The 12,876-nt window shown below is 49.1% G+C and overlaps 1 protein-coding gene across 1 annotated transcript; it reads left to right on the top strand.

Annotated features, from left to right (window-relative positions):
• The first annotated feature begins 6,024 nt into the window (after window positions 1-6,024).
• foxk2a (forkhead box K2a) lies at window positions 6,025-12,433 on the top strand. The gene is made up of 9 exons (XM_068754293.1): window positions 6,025-6,491; window positions 7,893-8,084; window positions 8,170-8,311; window positions 8,544-8,690; window positions 9,770-9,963; window positions 10,051-10,235; window positions 10,365-10,619; window positions 10,698-10,895; window positions 11,053-12,433. The coding sequence occupies exons 1-9, from the start codon at window positions 6,196-6,198 to the stop codon at window positions 11,268-11,270; spliced, it is 1,827 nt and encodes a 608-aa protein (XP_068610394.1). The 5' UTR covers window positions 6,025-6,195; the 3' UTR covers window positions 11,271-12,433.
• Window positions 12,434-12,876: the final 443 nt, after the last annotated feature.

Below are 12,876 nucleotides of genomic sequence, written 5' to 3'. Positions count from 1 at the left end.
AAGCCTGTTGGAGAAATATTTGCAAGTTAGCTTTGTGTTAAGCAAAAAAAACAAACATGAGCCAGAAATCAAAATGATTGCTCTCAATCATACACTAAATTCACAGAACGTGATAACCTACCTCACTTCCTGTGCTGCATCCAGAGACATATTTGAGGCAGCAAGGAGGAAGCGTTCAGCCTCACTCCTTGATGTCACAGACGCTGGACTGGATCTTAATCCGGTCCAGCGTCTGTGTGATGTGCTGTACAAACACCTCCCAATTTACAGGACTTAAGGGATCTGGTGCTGATGTCTTGGTACCGGGTACCACAGCACATCTTCATGTGGCCATTATGTTACAGCTGATCAGTGAGAGCCGATCACTGTTCCACTGCTCAGGTGTGTTTTCAGTGAATGAAAGCCACAAGTTAATGCAGTTCCCAAACACTTATATGAAATATCTGTAAAGGTTTATGTCAAAATAGCAAACAGATGCTGCAGGACAGCGTCCCTCATTTCTGTCTCAAACAGCTCTGTCAGAAAGCCTCTGAAAATGAAACTGAAACTAAGTTCATTGCGTGCACGTAATAAATGTACATGCACGTGCATGCACGTCTTGTGTGACATCACAGGGGGCAAGATTTCTGCCAATCGGTGATTACAGAACTATGCAGGATTCATTTGATGGTTAATTTTGCTGTTTTTGGGTTGATAAGGACCCAAAACCACCATAATAGTGTAGAAACATGGGAAAGAGGGTTTTTCATAATATGTCTTCTTTAAAGGTGCAGTGGGTAGTGCTGTTGCCTTAAGGATTAAACTTCACCCCACTTCTGGATAAAATCAGCAGTGATCTGAAGCGTTGGAATAACCTCCCGATATCCCTTTTGGGAAGAATAGCCACCATCAAAATGAAAATTTTACCACAAATAAATTATTTATTTTCAATGATTCCATTTAAACCAACTTCCAACTGCCTCCAGTCGTTGGATTCAGCCATCACCAAATTCTACTGGAAAAATAAAAAAGCAAGAATTAGTCTATCTACCCTTCAGAGGAGTAAATCTAAAGGAGGCCTGGAAGCCCCAAATTTTATGAATTATTACTTGGCTAACCAGCTACAATATCTTGTACTATGGATGCACCCGAATAGAGACTCTAATTACTGGTTAGAATTGGAACAGAAGGACTGCAAGGATATTAGACTCGCAGATCTCCCCTTTATCACAACAACCATTAAACGGCATAACTGTTTTAAAAACCCGATGATTTCTTCCACCTTGTCCGCCTGGTGGAAAGTGTTAGAAGTTACAAATTCTAAACTGGAACCCTGCATGTTCTCTCCAATCTGGAATAACCCTGACTTTCAGGCTAGTAATCAACCTTTCCATGTAGGTATGTGGGAACAGAAGGGAATCTCTCAACTCCATCATCTCTTTCATGACAATACGTTTATGTCATCTACAAAATTGTTCCAAAAATATGAACTCGGAAGCGGAAATTTCCTTTACTATCTTCAGGTAATGAATACAATTAAGAAAAGAATTCCAACGCTCCGGGGCCCGCCTCAGCCACCTGTATTTGTTATGGAAGTCACAAAGATTTCCCCGACAGTTAAAAAGACCCTTTCTAAGATTTATAAACTCCTCTCAAGCACAGATACGTTACTTCTTCCCATCTCAAAATGGGAGACGGATCTGTCACTAACCCTAGATCATGACTTTTGGACACAAATCTGTGAAAATGTATTTAAAATGACAAAACACAGAAATCTTCAACTCATCCAGTATAAGATCCTTCATAGAACACACATTACTCAATATATGATGAAGAAAATGGGCTTCTCTGAATCTGACATCTGTTCTCAATGCTCCCAAAATACTGCTGACACTTATTTCCATGCCCTATGGTTGTGCTCACCCGTCCAGGATTTCTGGGTCGCAGTATCACATAGACTGTCGTCCATCTTAGATTGTACGTTCCCTTTATCTCCGATCTCTTGTCTACTCGGTGACTTGGCAGAAATCGTTATTTCTAAGAAATATACGCACCCCACACTCGCAGCCCTCGCCATCGCCAAGAAAACAATCCTCGTTAACTGGAAAAATAAACAGTCTTTAAACATCAATCATTGGTTGAATCTCCTCATAGAACACATATCAATGGAGAAAATCTCTGCTTCTAAAAAGATAAATAAAAAACATTTTAAATATTTTACAGAAAGCTGGTCTCCTTTTATTAAATCATTAAATATAAATATTACAACCTGATTCTGCCTGCTAGCGAAAGCCACCACAACGATGTAAATGGTAATGCTGCTTGTTTCTGTTTTCTGTATCCAGGACCGAGTGGACCTCAGAAATACATCGTCGCCCAGCCATTCTAACTTTCTATGTTTCAGCTCCAGTCTCCAGCTCAATGTTCTTCACACAAGGATGGTTGATCTCCGGGACTGTTGGCATGCTGGGCTAACTCTTCAGGGGCTGTCCCCGTGGCTTGATATGTGCAACCCGGCTCCTCGGGTCTCTGCTGGGTGGCGCATGCGTCTCGGGCGGCCGCCGGTGTTCCGCTAGGCTGCCATGCGGGGGTGCTGGCCTGTGCGTTCGGGATGGCACTGAGCTGGCGCAATCTGTCACTCCTCTGCTGGTAGTAGCGGCCGGGGTCCGGCTGGTGACCTGGCGTGGCCATGGCCCCCTCACCTCCCCTCCCTCCTCCCTGACCTCTCTCCTCCACCCTCCCCGTCCCCTGCTCGCCCTCTTCTCCTTGGTCTCGTCTCCTGTCCTGCCTCCCCCTCGCCCCTCTCCCCTCTCCTTCGCCTCCCTTCCTCTCCCCTCGTGGTCTCCCCCTTCCCCTCTCTCCCCGCATCTCCTCTTCCGGCATCCTGCTTCCCGCCGGGGCCTCGCGGCTCCCTCCTTCCTGGGGGCTTGATTATGGGGGATGGGTGGGATGCGTCGGGGGCGGCGCTCGATCCAGGCCCTGTGCATGGTTGGGCCCTCTGACACATGTGGGTGGGATGGGTGAGGCTGGGGACTATGGTCGGGCTCCCTCCTCCCCCCGCCTGGTTGGCTGGGGCCTCATGTGCTGCGCCTCTTAACTCACCACCTTAGCACAACACATTTGTAAATATACACATAGGGACATGCACCTGGGGGGCCTGGTGCTGGGGGGCGTTCACCGAGCGTCCCTCTGCAATCCCCCCCCCCCCCATTTTAATGCACCACATGGGGTTACGTGGGTGCTAGGCGGGGAGATAAGGGGGAGGGCGCAGGGCAGGAGTGCGCCGTTGCCCTCCTCCGCATCCCCCGTCTGGCCCCTCCTGCCCCAAATTTTAACGCACTACATACATGTGTATATAGCACCTGGGTGTCCACACATTCACGGTGTTGGGAGGGTTCCCCAGTCTGGGATCTGGGGAGCCATATAGACAGGGTATGGGGGGGGTTCACAATCAATTTATTTATCTTTGGCCTTGGCGCGGCATGTGGGGCCTTAGCGGGCTGGGCTTGGGGTGGGACGGTGGTCCGGCCTCCTGCTCCCTACTCTCCATCCCAGGGAATAATACTCTCCTCCCAAATGGCTGTATAGGGTCGGATAGGGCTGAAGCCCCTGCACTGTCTACTCCCGTTCCCCAGACGCTGGTTCGCTGGGTTGGGGGGTTGCCCGAGCTCGGCGGTGGGTTGGGTGGTGGGGGGGGGGGGGTGCGGTGGGGGGGAGGGGGCGGGGGGGGCGCGGGGGGCGGGGGCGGGGGGCGGGGGGCGGTGGTGGGGGGTGGGGGGTGGGGGGGGCTGGACTGTGGGGGGGGCTGGGGGACTGTGGGGGGTGTGTGGGATGGGTGGAGGGTGCTGGGAGGGGGCGGGTGGTTGGGGGGGGCGTGGTGTTGGGTGCTGGTGGGGCGCCAGGCCGGCCCGCTGTGCCCCGTGCCGCTGCGCTGGCCTAGGTTTCGTCGGCTGTGTCGGTGTAAGTCGCCCCCCGGGCCCTGGACTGGTTCTTCTGCGTGTGGTTCTGGTGGGGCCATGGTGGTCGTTCTTGGGTTGCTGTAGCTGCTTGGGGTGATCTGGGGGCTTATGTTGCCATTGTTGGGTCCGGGATGGCTGCCCCGTTCTTAGGTGGAGGTTTCACGCATGCCAGATCCACCACTCCAGCACCTATTAAAACTCGTTTAGAGAGTCAACCCCGCACACAGATCTCTGAGTTAGTGGAGGTTGCTGGGTCAGTGCTTGTGGCTCTCACTATGCTCTCTCTCTTTTTCCTCAGATCTGAGAACTTGGTGATCCATACTTTCCTCTAGAGACGAATGTGAACCTGGTCTATTGGGACAACTCTTGGTGATGATTGGATGGAAGGGGTAGAATTAAGGGGCACAAATAAATCCATTGCACTTTCTTCTCAGAACACTGTGTTTTTGTCACTTTTTGTTTGTTCATGTTGTATGTTCACTGCGGTGTGCACAGCCCTCTACGGTGGTAAGCAGGTAATAAAATCAATAAAATAGGAATAGGCTAGGCTGCCAAGAGGGCAGGTGACGGTCACAATCACTATAAGAATAAAAATTGCATATAACTCCAGCAGTGACTGACGTTATGTCCGTCACTGTGGAGCACGAATGCAGACAAGGTAATAAAAAAAAATAAAAAAAAATAAAAAATAAATAAATAAAATGTTTGCCTCTAACTAGTCATTACATTTGGGAGGGTGCACGACGCCCATGTGCTCACTTGTTTGTTTATGTAGTCTATTTTTCTTTCAAATGTATGACAAGAGATGAAAATTTCAACTCACACCCATCAAATTGTTAGCATGGTGGCCAACATTTTGGGGGGTTGTTGTCAGAAAACACTCCATAAATAATCCTGTAAAGAAATAGCATGGGCATTTGTTTCATATTTAAAGTATGCATATATATAGCGAGAAAGAACAACCGCAGTCCAATAAACCAGAGACTGCCTTGGCATGACAATAAAGCACCAGCAGGTGGCAGCACTGCACTGATGTGTCTCTGCAGCTGTTGCAGTTCGAGTAGTACTCAATCCAGAGGATCTGGTTCATTAAGACAAAGCTCGCAGCTCCAGAGACCTCATCCGAGTGAAACCACAAACTGTTGACATGAATACGTGAGAGGCCATCTTTAAAGCCACTGCTGACACATTTAGGCCAGAGCTGACTGTATACTATACACTGTGTATTCTTTCACCATTATTGTGGTAATTCCTAATATAATATAAGTGGCCGATACTTCTACCGTACTACAATTTGTGCTGCAATGGTAACTGTTAACGAAAAACAGTTCACATTGTCAGTTTGGTTTGTCCAGTTATACGTTATATCAAATAATTTGCTTTATTGAAGTAAAATAGTTCATTAGCAATAATAACAATCTAGAGAAAACGGAATTATTGAACAATTGAAAAATTAAGATTCAACATTTATAATTACTTGCAAATTGTAGATAATTAGGTGAACAATTCTAATAGTTCAATTGGTTTCATATAGATGAAATGATAAAGGGTTGCCTGCTTCTCAGTCTCACTTTACAGCTTTTTTATGCTTTGCCCAAGCGCACAAAAAGGGGAAGGCACGTCTCCACAAAAACAACATCCTGCAACTTAAAGCTTCTGTGACGTCTTTGATTGAATACTTTCTACTATCAATATCTGAAAACAAGAAAAACATTTCATAACGAAAGAATAAGCATGTATTTCGAGCACAAAAAACGCACAAAGGGTCGTTTTTTGAAGAAACGGACAAAGTTGTCTTCATGTGTTGTCAAATGTTGGATCTTCAAACGTTCACGATGAAAAGCCGCTCCGTGAAATCACTGCGCCGCGTTTTACCGCGCTCCACCCATCTGCGTGTCAGCCTGCACTGCAACCGAGCTTTGTTTTTTACTATTTATATTATTGTTGTCATTGGTAAACACGACATGTTTGACTGCCGATGTTGGTCCGCCATTGGCTGAGAGGATTGTCCGAGGTGACGCCTCTGTCCGTTTGGCCGCTTTTGATTGGCCGACGATCCCCTTTTCACATCTTCACGGCGGTGGGTTGGAGCCGCTGCGTCCCCGGTCTGGCACGTTCCTAGATAAATTCTCCACGGTGTAAAATTGGGTCCCCCCTTTTAACAAATCTAAAGAGAATCCCCAAATTAATTTCCCTGAAACCATTTATACTTTTCAGTCCAACACGTATCTCCAAGTTCCCGTTAGACATTAGGAAGATGGCGGTGTTCAGCGGGATGTCGGGGTCGGCTTTAGCCCGGCTGGAGGGCCGAGAATTCGAGTATCTGATGAAGAAAAGGTCGGTGACCGTCGGCCGGAACTCATCGCAGGGTTCGGTGGACGTGAGCATGGGACACTCGAGCTTCATCTCCCGGCGACATCTCGAAATTTTCACTGCCGGAGAGGATGGCACGGGCACGGGGGAATTCTATCTACGATGCCTCGGCAAAAACGGGGTGTTTGTTGATGGGGTGTTCCAGAGAAGAGGCGCTCCGCCGCTGCAGCTTCCACAAATGTGAGATTTGACAATCCCCATTTGCTTCTATCTCAACATCGTGGTTTGTGTTAACGTGGCGTTGTGTTGTGTTGTCCTGCGGGGACGTCGCACGTGCTGCTGGGCTGGATGGCGATCACGTCACATGAAATATGCTCGTGCGAGGACGTGGTTCAAATGGAAACCTGATTCATCAGCTCGTGTAAAAGTGTGTTCGGTTTATTCTACATAAAGCCCACCGGGCTGACGTCACACTGTCCACACTATGCAGAAGCTAGCAATTACGTAAAAATGTTACGTTAGCTGCGTCTGTCTTTGCTAGCTTGTGATTTCTTCCGTTCGCTCGGACTTCCAGGCTGTTTAAATGCGTTATCTGTCATTCTTGTGTTTGATTAAACGCTAAAACGGTTTAATTGAAAATAAACCGGTTTGACTTTTCCAGGAAAGCTTCCATGTTTGGCTAACAGCCCAACACGCTAAGCTAACAACACAGGCCGGTGGCTAGCGAAATGTTTCGCTCGCCGCTACAACACATGCTAACTCAGGAAGAGGGCGTGGCCACGCGTTCTAGTGTTTATGGTCTGGAAGTACGTGGAGGTGCGGTTCCTGTGAGACGTTCAGGGTCCGCTGGGCCTCACGTCGCTGTTCCTGTGAGACGTTCAGGGTCCGCTGGGCCTCACGTCACTGTTCCTGTGAGACGTTCAGGGTCCGCTGGGCCTCACGTCACTGTTCCTGTGAGACGTTCAGGGTCCGCTGGGCCTCACGTCGCTGTTCCTGTGAGACGTTCAGGGTCCGCTGGGCCTCACGTCGCTGTTCCTGTGAGACGTTCAGGGTCCGCTGGGCCTCACGTCACTGTTCCTGTGAGACGTTCAGGGTCCGCTGGGCCTCACGTCACTGTTCCTGTGAGACGTTCAGGGTCCGCTGGGCCTCACGTCACTGTTCCTGTGAGACGTTCAGGGTCCGCTGGGCCTCACGTCACTGTTCCTGTGAGACGTTCAGGGTCCGCTGGGCCTCACGTCACTGTTCCTGTGAGACATTCAGGGTCCGCTGGGCCTCATGTTCCAGTCACTGTTTACAACACTCCTCCAAGCACCCTCGGCCACTCTCGTGTCCTAAACTAACATTTTAAACTTGCATATTAAACATATTTTCAAGTATTAAATCAGGGAATGTTAATTTTCCATGGCAGTTCACTTTAAGTTGTCAACAAGAGGTCCAAATATATTATTGAAATGGTGATGAGTTATATAACGGTCATTGTGGAAGTCCATTTTTAACCCCCCCGACCCTCCTGTTGCCAGGCAGGAGTGTCTGCGTGTCGGTACAATGGCATGGTGGTAAACGTCCTCTCTGCGGTTGTTTGATTAGTGAATTATGTTAATTAAAGAGGAGCTGCGTCATCGTTTTGTTTCTGGCCCTCAGGTGTTGTTTCCGGTTTCCTAGTACGAGTATCAAGATTACGTTCACAGCCCTGTCCAACGACAAGAAGGAGCCGAGGAACGTGCCCCCGTCGCCGGTCAAGCCCGTCCAGCACCACATCTCCCCACTGACCATCAACATTCCTGACATCGCCCACCCCATGAGCCCGCTCCCGTCCCCCACCGGCACCCTCAGGTGAGAACGGCTTCCTTTCGGTCTTCTGCGGAACGCCACATTTGATTCTTTCTAAAATGCTTTTCTTTAAAAATCAATTTCACAGTGCAGCAAACTCCTGTCCGTCAAGTCCGCGGGGGGCGGGACTCTCCGGCTACAGGACAGGCCGTGCGCTGGCCTCTGACCTCACAGGAGACAACTCCCAGTCCGAAAATGACAAAGAAGCCTCAGGTGAAGACAGTCCAAAGGTAAGGACCCCCGTCCGAGTGTGAACGCCGCCGCCGTCCCTCGATATTCATGCAGCTCTAACGATTGAGCAACGGCCACGAAAACATCGACTTTGGAGCGAAGAGCCCAATTGATCTTTGAGTCTGTGTTTATTCATGGCGAGCGTGTCCCCAAAGCGGAAGGGAAGCTTCACCCGCTGCCTGGTGTTGAATTTACAAAGCAATGAAATGCGTTGTCGCTTCTCTTCGACAGGACGACTCCAAACCGCCGTACTCGTACGCTCAGCTGATCGTCCAAGCGATCACCATGGCCTCGGATAAGCAGCTCACTCTGAATGGAATCTACACCCACATCACCAAGAACTACCCCTACTACAGAACGGCGGATAAGGGCTGGCAGGTCAGGGGCTTCACTCTCGGGCAGCGGCCCCCACCTGGTTTCTGCCACGGACCCGTTTCATGCCGGGCAATTTTTTTCGCGGACCGGGGGGTAATTAAATTTAAAAAAAGGACTATAATCTTACCAATAAAGTTTATATTATGCACTTGCAATAACTATTAAACAAGTATGACACCAATATCTACTCACCATTAGTTGTGGTCTAATGTTCACGTTTTTGGTTTCATAAATTCCACATTCTTGTCTTTTATTCCAGGTTCTTGGTCTCTGTGCCGAAGCCGTTTTGACCCCTTTATTGCTCATTAACGAAGCCAGTCAGCTGGAGATAAACCGTGTTTTAAGTCTGACTCCTGGTTCATCGGTTAAAAGAGGTTTTATTTTCTTGGAGGTCATCGGCGCCTCTCCTTCCTCTTCTTCCTCCTCAGTTGGACTTTCCCATTACCAAAGAAGCTCTCCAATGACGTTTGTTTTTTAATTTAATTTCCGCTAGTTCACGTCTGTTTTTAGTAACGTATCACGTAAAGCATGAAAATTCACAGGCGAATGTTACGTTGGAGACAAGCCGGTCGTTTTTCAAAATAAAACACCTTTTAGACGCTAATCATCGATACAATGGAAATTGTATAAATGAGTTCTTGTTTCTGCGCGGCCCGGTACCGGGCCGCGGACCAGTGTTTGGGGACCACTGCTCTAGGGACCTTTGTTTGTACTTAAAAGCATGTTTAGCATGTTACATTCGTGCTAAATATTTTTGCTTGGTTTTTTTACTGCCCTGTATTTTTATAAAATAAGTTTTGGGTCTGAATTTGAAATATATAATTGTTATATTGGAAACAGGCAATTTTCAATCCCTTACATTTCTTCGTGGGATTAAGCGTTTGTTCTTGTTGACTTCTGTGATGATATTTGTTCCAGAGGAGAGCATGATTTTATTCTTGCTGATTACATAAAGCTAAGCGGCCTCTGTGGACTTGGTGAAGGAAGAACCGATCAGAATCCACTTTGAATGTTAGGGGAACCACTGCGATGCAGAAAGGTCCCACTACTCCGTCCCATGTCTGTGTGTGTTGGTGTTTCAGAACTCGATCCGACACAACCTGTCCCTGAACCGGTACTTCATCAAAGTGGCCCGTTCTCAAGAAGAACCAGGCAAAGGGTCCTTCTGGAGGATTGATCCTGCATCTGAGGGCAAGCTGATTGAGCAAGCCTTCAGGAAGCGCAGGCCTCGGGGGGTGCCCTGCTTCAGGACCCCTGTGGGGCCGCTCTCCTCCAGGTAACGGCAACATGAAACGCACAAGTTTCACTTCTGAAATGTCCATTATGTTTGAATCGAGGCAGCTTCTTTTGTTTCCTGTCCCAGGAGCGCTCCCGCTTCTCCCAACCACACGGGAGCACTGTCTGCCCACTCCAGTGGGGTCCAGACCCCCGACAGCCTGTCCAGAGAGGGCTCCCCAGTCCCCGTGGATCCAGAGCCCCCCCAACAGACAACAGCACAGCCCAAAATCACTGTCATCCAGGAGGCTCGCTTCGCACACAACCCCCCCGGTAAGACCGAGTCGTCCGGCGCTTCGCTGGGCTCCGTTAGACCGTCCGACAGGATAGGGCGGGGACAGTAGTTCTATGCTCTGTGTGACAATGACGACGGTAACCTGTAGCCCCCCCCCCCCACTCTAGGCTCCCCACTCAGTAACCAGCCAGTATTGATAGCCGTGCAGCGCCAGGTGCCTCAAACGACCATGAAGCCTGTGACCTACACCATGGCCTCTCCAGCCATCGTAACAACAGGAAGCGCCCCTCCCATCATGCAGACGGTGCACGTTGTCCACCAGATCCCATCCGTCGCTATGGCAACCATTGGCGGACAGACTGCTGCTGCCGTGAACTCTAAACCTCAGGCGAACGGTGGCGCCGAGCATCAGGAGATCAAAGGTGAGACCTGCCGAATGTGGTCATCTCGGTCTCCATGACGACTGTCCAGCAGACGCTGATGTTTGATGTCTTGTGTAGTCAAAGTGGAGCCAGTCCCGTCCATCATCGCCTCGCCTATAGGTGGAGTGAGCCGCATCATCCAGAGCTCTCAGGCCGCTCCGTTAGCAACCGTTACTATCGTGCAGCGAGGCCCGCTTGGGCAGCACCAGCTCCCCATAAAGGCCATCACGCAAAACGGGACCCACCTGGTCCCCATCGGGACTACAGCAAGCACAGGTGGGGCACGCACGAACACACACACACACACACACACACAGTTTTAAATTGACAGTTCATGACGGTGCATTCTGACTTCGTCTGACTTTACAGCTCGTACAGTGACGTTAGCAGAAGCCGCTAACAGCCTCTAAACGTCCTCTCTTCTGTCTAACAGCTGTCGCTAATCCTCTTCACCTCCTGGCGGCCCACGCCTCCGCCTCAGCATCCCTTCCGACCAAAAGGCAGAACGGAAAGCTGCAAGATCAACCCATAACCAAGAGGATGAAACCGGCGGAGGAAGAGGAGGGTGCCACAGCACCAGCCGGCACCAACAACGGCACCACGGACACAGCCGGAGAAGACGCGGTCTGTGAGCAGACTGAGGACAAGTAGCCTCCCACCCCAGTCTGCATCCTGAACCATGCTCCTCTTCATCACGCATTGAGCCTCACCCCTTCCTCACTCTCACCCCTCCATCCTGACCGCTCATTATCTGCTCCACGGTGCCAAAAAGAGAAGCGATGCGGAAACAAGTTCCGGTCTCCAAAGGGTTCAAAGGGGTTCAAAAGGTCCTCCTCTTCCACTGAAGCAAAAACTAAAGGCCACGCTGAGAATGAAGCCGGAGAGCTGATGAGGGGGAATCCCTGACGTTTGAGACGAAAATGAAAAGAAGAATCCGTTTAAAAATCCGATCAGAAATGACTCGTTGGGTAAGGAAGAGGAAGAGGAAGAGGAGCCTCATCCTGGTAGCAGAATCAGAAAAGTGCTTGACCGTGTTTGATCAGAAATGCAACCAAAATCACCAGTAGTGTATTCCACAGCGGGGACGGTCGTCCCACCGACGGCAGCTAGCCTCCCTGTCGTCCTCCCTAGCCCAGCTGTGAGTAAATATGCAGTATTCTGTTGTACTGGTGTATCTCTGGATACTCTCTAGTACTAATAATTAGGATAACGCAGAGCTATGACGTGAACATGTCGACATCACGGCAGGACGTGTTGGGAAGCCTTTCATTGACTTGTGGACTCGGTGAAATGAATGTCGCCTCCTTTCCTTTAGAATAAAACACGATGGCGTGGATGTCTGTCTGCTCATCCATGCAAATTAAACTTCTCTATCACTGTCCATCCACAGATTGTTCATATTTTACAACTAACCCATGATGAAACGTATATTCCCATGCGTGTTTGACCCTGTGCGTCATCGAGCTTGCATGTTGCGGATCGAGAGGCGGTGTACGTGAGCAGATCATCCGACTCTGGAGCTGAAGAGAACGTCGACGGGATCGACGGCGTGGTTCTGAGCAGCGCTGCACTTAAACATGTTGCTTTTCTCTGTTTTACTTGTTGGATCTTTGGATCTATTCATTTGCTCTTCCTCCCCAGTCGTCTTGGGCTGTGTTTGTTACCTTTTGTGTTGAAGTTGGCGGCCTCTCGAGTGATTGATCATTTGATTCTGTAGCACTGTAGGAAAACAAGTGATCGCTGTTTGTTCTGCTTCAGTGGGTAAATGCTTTTTTTTGGTTTTGTTTTTTTATAAATTTATTTAAAAGACATAACTCTTAGTTTGTATTTCTTTGAGTGAATGCTTTCTCTGCTGGGCGGAGGTCTGGCCCAGGTTCTAATCCATCCTTTCGTCTGACCTCAGTGTGAACAGTCTGAGATCACTTACTGGACCAGCATGCTGCTAAACACAAACCATCATGATCTGGCCGCTGCTTGTGGGTCCTCCGGTCCGGTAGTTTGGTCCTTGTTGTTGAATGAGGATTTAACAGTGGGTGGAGTGACTCTGCTGAAGGAAATGTACAGGGTGTCTGTATTTCTTTAAAAACTTAATGAAAATGACCAGAAAGATTGGAAACTATTACAAAATGAGGGGTAGATGTTCAAGTATTGCCCCATCAGCTGCACAAAGCACACCAAGAGGGTATTCGCCGTCTTGCCATGCACAACGGCGAATTACAAATCTAATTAGTCACGGATTGGAAACAAAGTGTAGCAT

The sequence above is a fragment of the Brachionichthys hirsutus genome, chromosome 21 (genome assembly GCF_040956055.1).
Source record: "Brachionichthys hirsutus isolate HB-005 chromosome 21, CSIRO-AGI_Bhir_v1, whole genome shotgun sequence".
In the NCBI taxonomy this organism is placed as follows: Eukaryota; Metazoa; Chordata; class Actinopteri; order Lophiiformes; family Brachionichthyidae; genus Brachionichthys; species Brachionichthys hirsutus.
This window is presented reverse-complemented; position numbering and strand designations above follow the sequence as displayed.

Coding starts and splice junctions, on each gene's coding strand:
- foxk2a (XM_068754293.1), top strand. CDS start 6,196: ATGGCGGTGTTCAGCGGGATGTCGGGGTCGGCTTTAGCCCGGCTGGAG. Junction 8,691..9,769: donor CGGCGGATAAGGGCTGGCAG/GTCAGGGGCTTC, acceptor TTGGTGTTTCAG/AACTCGATCCGACACAACCT. Junction 9,964..10,050: donor GTGGGGCCGCTCTCCTCCAG/GTAACGGCAACA, acceptor TTCCTGTCCCAG/GAGCGCTCCCGCTTCTCCCA.